General features: G+C 45.3%; 1 protein-coding gene across 1 annotated transcript; it reads right to left on the bottom strand.

Moving 5' to 3' along the window:
* Positions 1-666: 666 nt before the first annotated feature.
* Positions 667-9759, bottom strand: LOC128714387 (uncharacterized). The gene is made up of 5 exons (XM_053809262.1): positions 9690-9759; positions 3329-3550; positions 3119-3270; positions 2682-3047; positions 667-1362 (listed from the first exon to the last, which is right to left on the bottom strand). Exons 1-5 carry the CDS (start codon positions 9757-9759, stop codon positions 667-669), a joined length of 1506 nt encoding a protein of 501 aa, XP_053665237.1.
* Positions 9760-11704: the final 1945 nt, after the last annotated feature.

The following is an 11704-nucleotide window of genomic DNA, read 5'->3' as shown; positions in this document are numbered from 1 at the left end:
ATAGAAAACTTCCATTGGCCCCGGCTGTGTGATGCTTCCAGTCACCCATCAATGCACGAAGGCTGGTCCCGAGCCCCTGGCCCCAATCCACCACACCAATCACTTCCGGTTGATGGAAAAGTTTTAAGCCACACGGAACGGAAGTATGTCCGAAACTGTTGTAAATAAATTATTTTCCAATGAGGAATAAAATCTTTCCTCCGTTTTTTTTTTCGACCCTTGCGTTGTGTGCCCTTGTTTGTGCCCAGCCACACATGTGTGGGGCGCGGTTCGCTCCGTGCATTTCCACACTTTCTCCTAACCCTTCCGGGGCTGGGAAAAATGGGAGGTGCAAGAAGTTTTGATTCTTTCCAAAGTTCTTACACTCGACATTTCACGCTGGCAGCGCGGGCAAACTTCTTTGGTATTAGTGAAAACCTCTCCCCGGGATTGGTCTGCTCCATCGGTCGCACTCTCCTGTCCATTCTGTCCTTAACAATAGATCTAGCTTAGTTCGATGTGTAGCTGTGCGAGAAGGCCACACGAACCTTTTCGCTTGAGTAAAATAATTTAGATCAATAAATAAATGAGCAACTCTTACGTACTAGTTGTTGCTTTCCAACGTCTTCTTGTCCGCCACTGGTTGGAGAGTTTTCTTCTTTTTTTTTGAACCCCCTTACTTCCTGTCTAAGGCCGCCGGAACTGCCCATTGCCGAAGAAGAACGGCGGTACCTGTGGGTTCTGAGCTGCCAGACCAAAGTTTGTGCCCTGCGGCACACCAAACAGCGCCGGTTGCATGGGAAATGGTTGCAACGGATATTGACCACCCGGGAAACCAACCGATCCGGGAAAGCCTGGAAACATTCCTACCGCGGGATAGCCAACACTACCAACCGGTTGCTGGGAAGGAAAGCCCATCGTTGGGCGACCGGGTACGGTTGGAAACCTTCCCGGTCCCGCCGCGGGAAACGGATCCCGCTGGACAACAACGGAGGGTGGATTCACCGGATTGAACGTAATGGCGTTCGGGTTTGCCGTTACACTTTTATCCGCGGCCAGCCGGAAGTTGATGGCGATGTCGTTCGAAAGATCGTGCCCGGTTGTTGCGGGCGCATCGCCGACAGGTCTTTCCTGGTTTGCGTTGAACCGGTTTTCGAACCGGTTCGACACAATAATCCGCTTACGATCGTCCTGCTTAGGCCATTCGTCAGACACTGGTTGCCGTTGCGCGGTTACTTCCGATTCCTCTTCCGAGCTCGATTCGAGCAGTTCGCTGTTGCCACGGTTACGTTGAACGGTCATCTCGGGTGATCCTGCCACGAGACCCTCCAATGGGTTTGGTGCCGCTTCAAACGATTCCAGCCCTGACCACTGTTCGGAGAACTGTATGAGATACACATTACAACTCACTGTTACATCAGCAGAGCGAACTCCAACTCTAATGACTTGAAGGCACAATCAAAGAGCGTCGTTATTCTGCTTGGGCTAGTTTGTATGAAACAATTTACAATGATAGTACAGCTTAAAATAAATAATTATTGCTTATGCAATATGTACATTCGATCCAAAAGCAAACCACTCTGCCGGCATTATTCGCGAGCCTCATGCTTGTAAGTTTTATTTGTTACGTGGAGCTGTGTTGTGGTTAAGTAGTAAACATTGCAGCAGCAAACGAAAAATATTAAACCAAAAGTTGCAAAGAGATAGCAGAGAAGATATAAGGCATTTGAAGTTCTTAACAACTTTATTTACATCATTCAGTTGGTAAAGCTTAACTGGTTAGACTTATTAAAATCGAAATCGGGAAGAGCTAACAGCCGACAGTTCAACGCTGCGGTGGACGAATCTTTTGACAATTGCATTCCCATGTTACCAACAATCCGAGAAGTATCGTCGTATCAAACCCAACCCCCCCCAATCGACCGATCAGTGGCGCTTGCTCGAAACCGTAACGTATATGCTTCGCCATTTTCTACACCATATCCCTCCTCTCCAACACACTATTCCGTTGCTGCAAGATGCAGTTCGTTGCGTGATGTATTTTCAGCCGGCATCGAACTTGTCAACTGTCAACCGGAAGCTCACTCCTCACGCACTAGTTCTGGAGTTTGCGGGTGGAAGAAGTTAATAAAAAAAAGAAATGCAAGTAGTGAATTCACATCACGCATACCAGCACTATGCTTATGTACATGCTACTAGGAAGAGATATGAAACCGGTAGACTATGCAAGTTAATTGGAAACGAAGAAGGAAGATGTATGAACGAGAGAATACGAGATACGAATGATGGTCCATAGCGTTCGAATCACAGAGGTTTTGTTACAGGTTTAGGTTTAAAATTAAGCGAGATTGAGAGAATCGGGGGTAGTTTAAATAGTTTACAGAAGTATGGTACAGGAGTATCCAAAAATGATCCTTCGCATTGTCTGTTGCGATCCCATCCAATTGTCTATAGGAAGACTATAGCAGACATACGGCCACACCCGAAGGAACACCCGAGAGACGGTGGATTTGTGTTGCGGTTGTTATAATGGATCGGATGCTTACAGGGAAGATAGTAGATCAGTCCAAGAGTGAAGAAAGTATTAGGGCAAGCGTTTGCAACAGCAAGGTTGCAGAAGAGGATTATGCAGCGTCAGCAGCGGTTGTAGTAGTAGTTGGTTCCGCAGCTTCTACATCATCAGTCGCACTTTCCGTATTTACCTCCGGCTTGTCCACTGGTGCTTCGTTTCCATTCTCCTTCGCCTCATCGATGTCCACGTCGGACGTGTCGATCGTGTTCAGATTATCATCGTCTGCGGTCGTCTTCTCCTCATCACTCGACTCTAGCTCGGTATCCCGTTTCGGTGCATCAGTCGACGGTGCGTCTGGTTTCTTATCCGACTCACCATCCGCCCCATTACGATTGCCGACCTCAACGTCAGTTGGTGCTTTCGGGGTGGTAACCACCTCAGTGCTGTCGTCCGTGGGCTTCACGTCAATGACACGCACCTTGAAGATCGAGGTACCGAACTCCGTCTTCTTGGTGTAGTACGTATCATTAATCACAACCTTGTGTCCGTCGATGACCTACAAACAAATGGGAGGTTATTGCTTGACTTACTGAGCGAGGGATACGGAGATGCTTCAACAGGACCTACCTTCACAGTAGAGGTAGAGTTAGTAACGCCATCTTCCGACGAGTCGTCCGGAAGCTCCGCCGGCCAAACTCCTGGTCCGGATGGGACGAAATCACCACCATAGAACGGATTCCACGAACCCGAGAAACGATCTCGCACACGTTTCAGAAGATCTAAAAGATGCATTAGGGTACTTTGGAGTTCAGACAACGCCTTTCACAAGCCACTCACCATCCAGATATCCCGAAAGATGCCACGAGAACGGGTTGTACGATGGGAAGTACACGGGTCTGGTCGGAATCGGCGCGAAATCCCCCGTATCCACTACACCGTCGAAGCCTTCAAACGATGACGGATACCTGTTATAGTACGTCGGGCGGTGGTGCGCCAACGGCACGACGATATACTCAGCATCTTCCGATGTGTCCGATTCCTTCTCCTTCTCGTAGCTCGCTGCAAACCAAAAAGTTCAAAAGCATCGATCACAAGACACATCACAACCATTTATCGATCATCGCCAGCGTCTCAAGTTTATTGCGCACCAATTGGAAAAAACATGCTTCATCATTAACAGTTGTGCACGAAGGCACGACGATCAAGGTGAAATCGATTTGCAACGGGGGAGGCAAACAAAAAAAAAATCTCCACCTAAAACCACGATGGGCGGAGCAGGGCTTGTCGATGGCTTTTTTCGGTGAGCCAGCCACCCCGGACAAATGGTGCCGTTGGCTAACCCTTCTCCTTTTTTTTTGCACCACAGCTTGGCAACAGGGGAAGAATAATTGCAACCCTGCCCCGTGGCCACACTAATCGGCCATAATTGATGTGCTCAGAGAGCTAATGAAGATGTTGGTGCAGCAGTAGTAGCAGCCGCAGCAGCTGTTGTTATTCAAATAAATGGAAAATGATCATTATTCACCGAGGGCATGCAACTAGGCCGTTTCTTTCGACAAAGCACCATTTGAATGACACTCGTTCGAGTGTAGAAGAGTTCTCGAAACGAAAAATGACTAAACCTGGTCGAGACGAGGCTCTAAAATCTTCACCACATGACTCGCTAATTTCAAACACTTTCGTTCGCTGGATGATCATAACGAAAAACCGCGATAGAAAAAAAAAGCATGCAAACGAACATCCCCGCACGACAATGATCTGATGGATGAATCACTAAATGACAGAATCGCGTGTACTCCCAGCCACTTTGATGGCGTCTTTTTTTTTTTGTCAACCTTTTTGCGTGACGCGTAACAGCAGCCGGGAAGGCTTTTGTTTCATAATTGGTGCAATTTGGAACTATCCCTCGCATCGTGCCCGTATGAGGCGGTGTTTTTTTTTAAATTGCTAATAGGAAATTAGTGTCCACAAATGGAGAGAATATGAAACAAGTTGCTGAGTCGTTTCTGAACGTTGCAAATTTGCATTGATAAAGTTACAGCTGGAATTCATTCCGCCCCGACAGAAACAAGGGAAAGTTGCGTGTGGTTTCCATTTTGGCTAACAATTAGCGAAGCAATTTTCTACATTTAAAACCCCGTATGCGTTTGGTTATTCGTACACCATATCACCTTGGATGAATTTACGATCCTCTCCGTACCTTCAGTACTCCACTGGCTCTTCCCGTCCAAATTACCATAACGCTCGTTTCAAGAACTCATTCGAAAACAATTTCGATTGCTCTTCAAAACAGAAGTGAAACTGACGGATCAAGATCAAACTGTTCTCTGGTACAGCAGTTTCGAAAAACTCTTCGCACTTCGAAACATGTCTATCACGATCGTAAATTGTACATTGACTGCAGTGCCACTGTTGACATTGTTGTTAGCAACAGTTGCCTACGACGTGACTAGCGCTCTGTTCGATTGATAGACAAGTGTGCCCAACGTTGACCTACTCTCCACCGTACAGATCGTGTCTCTGCCTTCTTCATTCTGTAGTACTCAAACAGTAGTTGCACAAGCCGGTTTCGTGTCAAAAACAAGCCAATGACCTACTGGAACGCCAGCACTGAAAGCAAAACGGCTCGAGCCGATCTTACAAGAGCATTCGAGAGATCGGCCTGAGGTATAAACCCTTCTCCATCTGTGCAAAATGATGTGCCGAAAATGTATTGCTGGGTGTAAAAAGTTAACAAATTATCCATAATTGCGCATCACATTCAATGCACAATGCGTTACTTTCGTTACTTGGGCACTCACAATACAACTTCCCTACGCAACAATGGAAATCCATATGCTTTTGCTCATTGTTGGTTTATAGATGGAGTTGCACGTAAGCTAAATGCTTGATCTTTTTCACCTTCAAGAGCTCTTTCTCTCACAAAACTCTTCCTCAGTAACAGAAAAAAAGCAACATTCAACCCTTCTGTTTCCAATAGTTCCAAAAAACAGTCTCTCGGTACATGACCAGACATAAGCGAGCAACGTTAACTAGGAACTGGTTTTACAAATGTCACGTGCCACGGTTTACTGTGGTGCGGCGGCTTGGCAGCAATACTGCACCAATCATGCACTCGGCCGCTCGTTACCGACATTCGCCCGGTGTTAACACTCCACTCAGAGCATGCATCTTAAGTTCTGGAATTGTATTCAAAACACGCAACGAAATAAATCAACAACAATCTAATCGCCTTCCCCGTGTGAGTGCACCAAAGCACGCAGCTGCATATTTCGTGTGGGAGGTCCAGTAACACACATGCGGAATGCATGCCAACCCTCAATTGGGCAGGGAAATAGGTGAACAGTCTATTACATTCCTTGCGAAGATATGAATATAAAACAGTATGCTGTTAGCTCCTGACGCCCGTTTCACAACTGCATTCTAGCTCAGTAAATTACAATTTCCAAACAACTTTCTCATCCATTAGGCGCGCAAAAAAGCGAACTTTCTCCCTGCCCGGCTCGGGGGAAGAATGCAAGACACTTGACGTGCTTCTCATTCTCAGCTGGCACCTTTTCCACCTTCAACCGCGAAAGTATTTTAATTAGCCTCATCTCGATCGCCAAATCGTTCAAGTAGCTGCCGGCGAAAATTCCTGCCCGGCTTCGCGAACGGCAATTTATTCGGGTGCGGGGAGTGCGCGAAATACACTTGAAATGTTGTCTGTGTTTTGGTCTGTAGTCTGATGTGCTAAGGCACGTGGTTGGTATTATCATGTTTTGATTTCCATTTAATCATAGCTTCAAATCATCAACACGAAGCGCAAAATAATCTGGCACTTCTAGCTGAATAATAAAACACAACTACGCATTGGTGAGTTCCATTGAAAATAATTGCCTAATGTAGTGCACACGCGTTGTCCTATTTCACTGTTCCATTCTAACAAACTCCAGCAATTGCAGAGGTGACAGAGATAGTTGACCATTGAAATACGTTGATTTAACTTTTCGAATTCTACTTCCTAACAAGTTAAACATCAATAAGGTCTTTTGGGTTACACCCTTGCTGAATGCTTATTGTCTGTTTGTAGAGTCAACGTACTTGATGTGTTTGCGGAGCAAGGTCGTCCGAAGATTTGGACAAAACCCGGAAATGTGATTGAGTCGAGCACTCAATAATTCAGAACATGCGTAGTTCTATTAACATAATAATATTTTTCAACCTAAACTTGAATGACATCCATCGTCAGGTACTTGTTATTTCCAACGGATCAGCACAAAGCGGTTGAGTCGAGAATAGATTTTTCTCGTTTGAAGCGCAGGTCAAGAATTAATTTTTTCGGATAAGATACTGTTCGTGCTGCAGTAGCCACATGATATGCTATATGACTAGGTGTAGTCTCCAACATGCAACGGTATTCCTGAATCCAATACGAGCATGCCAAGCATCGCAAACGCATCAGTCAGGGTAGTCTCCGGACGCGAGCACCCTTCTTGGTATTCTTTGAACAACATCGCCCAACGTCAACGCGGCGTACTTTAACACTTAGTTTTTGGTTCAAGCTGTTGCCTCCAGTCTCCGAAACCTCTACGAAGATGAGCACTAAGTACTCCAGTAGGACGATGTTCCAGAACACAAGAACAAGTTGGTTTCAGCACGATTTAACCGAATTCTTGGACAAAACGTTGTGGACTTCCAGCTCCCAGATTTGAATCCTATCAACTTTTTATGTGGTTTGGTATGGTGTCGATTCCCAACGAATACAAAGTCATCAGTTCGGACCAGTTCAAGAAGGAAATTCTCAAATATCGGTCGAATTTCCCGGGCAAGTCGTGCGTGTCACTTGCTTCTGGATCGAGTAACGTATGCAGCTCATGAAGTATTACGAACTATTGGTATTCTTTTCATATAAGTTGTATAGGTTTTATATAAACATAGCTTGGAATAGTAAAAACCAGAAACAAACAAAGCTATCTTGCTTTTTTAATCGTTTTTTGAAAGTGTATTCGAATTTTTTTTTTCGAAACACCCTGTATATGATATGAAATCTTCAGAGTTTTCCGTTTAATAAATCTTTTAATTCGTGAAAATCATCCACATTTCAGTGGAAAAGAAAGAGCTGACGCAGCGTTCGCATGTAGCACCTCTAAACCACCTAGAGCTTCCAAGAAATTATCCAAAAATATTCCGTCAAAACGACACAGTCAACCGATTGGCGCGCACATTCGACTTGCATTCGACGCGCCGAACAAACCCCGGCTTTGAATCAGTGCCATGTTTTGCGCCACCGACACATACACACCAACGGCACGGCAAACTCATCCATCCGCGGTCAATGAAATTGCGGCGCATCTCGCATGATGAACAGCATTCGTTTGCATCCTCCCAACCCATCGTCTCATCACCAACGGACACTGTGATCTGCCCCTTGGTCGCTACAATGCAGCGTGTGAAAGGGTCCCAGTCCCGCACAGCACAAATGCCCAACAATCAACCGAAATTGTTAATAGAATTGTAGTACATATAGACACTTCCCGGCCAAAACCGGGTTGGGAAGTGCCAGCGAGGTGGAGGGACAATAATGCTTCCAAACCATCCAGAGATCCAATCTCCGCTCGAGTCATCTCGGAAGTGGAAAACCTAGCGACGTGAGATCAATTGCGGGAAGCAACGAGAGTTCTTACCGTGCCTCTCCATCTACAGTTCATCTGTGTCTGTGTGTGTTGGGCCCCTATAGAAGGAGGAGAACAACAAAAATCCGAAACATCATCAACCATCGCGGGAAATCAGCTCACTTACTCAGCAAGCCGGCGTGATGACGCAAATAACAGTTCTACACGCCAACACACGGTGCACAAGTCGCAAAGTGTTCAACATCTTCCCAAGGTCAAACCGTCCGGGCGCGGGTTTATTCCGTACCGAACCGGAAGATTGAGCGCCAATTTCGGAAGAAGGAAATAGGCAAATCTCCTCCGACAAAAAAAAACGATGAATGAAGCTCATTAAGCCAAATAAAACCTAACCAGCCAGATTTTTCCACCCGTCCGTGTCAGTTCGGTTGATGGTAAGCCGGTGTATAAATACCGCGCACGAAAGGTGTGTGCAATCATCGAAACCTTTTCAACACCCGCGGCACATATTGCTTTACATATGGTGGTGGATGGATTTTAATTAGCCTTCCAGCGGCTCATCAGCTTAATGTGCGCACGCTTCTGCACTGCTTTACGGAAATTATGCAATCATGCTAGAATGGAACAAACGATGGGGCTGTATAGAAAATGGCGTGTCAATTAAAAATCTGTGCAATATGCTAGAGTACATGGTTACTGTGTCTGGCCGGTAGGAAATAAGATTTGATCGTACGATCGTTCGTTGTACGATCAGCAGCTAACGCCGCGTCACAGGTTACGTTCGTGTCTGCTGTTGATTTAAACGCGAACATGTTAATACTGCGCCACAAAAAAGCACCAAGAACAGGTTCCAGGCAAGTCAACAACCCAAAAAAAATGGGTTTTTGGGAATGGTTGTGAACGATGTTCTTGTTTCGCAAAACTTGTTTCGTATCGGAACGCAACCAAGGGTGACGATATAGCGCGTTTCAACAACGTTCCTGGGCTCCATGTCATCTTTAGAGGCTTTCAAAGTCTCTAACTGTTTCAAAATGGAACTTAAATTGCGTCTCGGACAGAGAACACTGTGCATCTCATGCCCAACCGATTTTACAATTACAATTACATTCGTTTGCATGGGTGAAGCACTCGCACGCACGCACGAATAGTACACGCGATGCGGGTAGGGAAATTGACCTAACATCAGCATTTTCTTATCTCCCACCCAGCGGAGATACGTCATTGAATGATCGAATGTTTTTAAAGCGTTCTAAACGAACAAAGAAAAACACATTTGTTGGTTCTGTCTATTTTTTTCCCATCCCGGTGGAAAATTTTGCACCCAAAGAAAATTGATTTTTCATGTCCATCGATCGCTTTTGCCGTGAATGTCACTGGAAGCTTTTGCAACTCTCGCCATGCTCAACCCTGGCAGGCGAAGGGAGTTGTAACGCAACTCCAAACACAAACCAACTCCATCTCGTGCCGGTTTTGGTACGAGATTTAAAGTTCTCTGCACTGCCATATGGAAAGTGTCACGGTCGCACCATTTTTTTTTTTTCGCCACTTCACACCCAACCACAAGCGCTCCCTCGCTCACAACATACCTGGATAGGCGACGGTGGCGGTCACGGTCAAGGCAACCACCAGCAGCAAACTGGTCGTGAATCGTCGCATTCTTCTCGATTTGCACACAGGTAAGGGGCGCTTATTGGGGGTAGAATTTTCCAGAAATTTCCTTTGCACTCTGTCGTCGGGGATAGTGAACTTTTCTACGCGTCACCAATGGCCGGCACTGCACAACACTGCACTAAACACACGCCGGTAGATGAATTTGTACTGCGTTTGGAAAAAAGAAAACAAAACAAAGTGCACCTTCAGTACAGTGTTACTACGATTCGGGCGAAAATTCACAACTCCGTTCACTCGCACGGCCGCTTACTGCACAACAAAACGTCAAAACAATACCACCCTTTCGTTGGGCACAACCAAAAGAACAACAAAAAAAAAATGCGCGTGCCGGTGAGCAATCGTGAGCAAAGAGCAAAAATCTGCCGATCCGGTCAGCTGGCGGATGGAGATGAGTGCACGCGTACCTGCTGCTTGGGTATACCCGGTTGGTTATGGCTGTTTGTCCCCCCCACGAGACGCGTTCGTTACTCTCGGAGCACGTTCTCTCGACTGGTACGGTGGCCACCGTGCGCTCCACGTCTATATATGCGATCTTTTCCGGGTGGTTTCGTGCGGAGGGGTGAGTCAGACACACACTCGCCCTGTTGCCCGTTGTCGTTGTCATGGTGCGGTTCCGTTTCTACGCATTCACTGCTGCATCGAGCGTCCCGTTCGCGCCACAATCGGTCGCGGACGCTAAACAGTGTGCCACGGCCGGGTGCTCGTATGTGCCGTGTTGTGACGGGATGATGTTGTGACCCGAGTGGTGAAAGATAACAGTACCGAAATTTGGGGGTGATTTTTGTTATTGTTTTTTCGAGGAAATTTTAAACTGAAATTACAATATGAAAATTAGACAGTACTATAAATAACTATAGGATTGTTGCTTTAACTAGTTTAACAAGTTTTCTGCCTTCCTGTATAAATAGATCCTGCCTTTTGTGTCCCCAAATATCCAATAGTGCTCTACGATTAGTTCAAAAAATATATTGTGTTTAATATTGCTGATTCAGAAATCTTCTAATTGCTGATAATATTTCACAACTTTTCAATTGACAGGTATGTCTATTAAATATAAGGCTTTTTCAAATATATAAAACATATATTTTTAAACTCGTGTACATAAACTACTGAGCTAAGAAGTTATCAATCTTTTCAGATAAGTGTGTATATATTTCTTTAAAGAGAAATAGTGTGCGTAATATTAAAAATTTAGAACTTCTGGTTGTTTTTTTTATTGTATTCTTGCAACAAATATCAGGTCCCAAGAGTTCAAAATCAAACTTAATATCTTCTTGTTAGGATTGTTTTCTTATGGAGAGCACATTGTTATATTGTTGTATTTTTTCATCTCCTTTGCTAAAAAACAATGTCTAACTGAAGGACACAAATCAGCAACATGAGTTACTCCTCCACTACCATTAGCCCCGACAGTCTAAAGACAATGTATGCCCGGGCACCAAATATGACTTAAAATTCCACAGTTGTCGTTAAACGATGACTTCACTAAAGGGCATACCTACTGAAAGTTTGACATTTCCTGAGCTGTGAGGACAGCGGCTTGGAGACACCCAAGCGGCTGATTAAATATCAATTGATCATAAAAAATAGTAACCTGCGCTTACCTTCAACCATCCACGATATGGGGATGCCTTCCGCGAAAGGTATGATAAGTCCGACCATTTCCTTTACTCACTCGAAAAAGAATCTCCCCGGGTGATCTTCCTGATGCTAGGTGCCATCCTTAGAAGTCGATAAAGATAATTTCCCGTTGTTGGCACGTTCCGATTGAATCATTTATTGCCAATTCTGAAGCTCTAAGGCCAGCAGATACAGGCGAGTAGACGGCAAAACGTCAGAATTCTCTAACCACGAACCAAGCGCACGATTAGCACCTTTTCGCTGAGTGAAAAACATAACAAAACCATGTAGAGACGCAATTCTACAGCTT

Source organism: Anopheles marshallii, chromosome 3, assembly GCF_943734725.1.
Source record: "Anopheles marshallii chromosome 3, idAnoMarsDA_429_01, whole genome shotgun sequence".
Lineage (NCBI taxonomy): Eukaryota > Metazoa > Arthropoda > Insecta > Diptera > Culicidae > Anopheles > Anopheles marshallii.
Note: the sequence above shows the minus strand (reverse complement) of the source record. Positions and strands in the feature narration are given on the sequence as shown.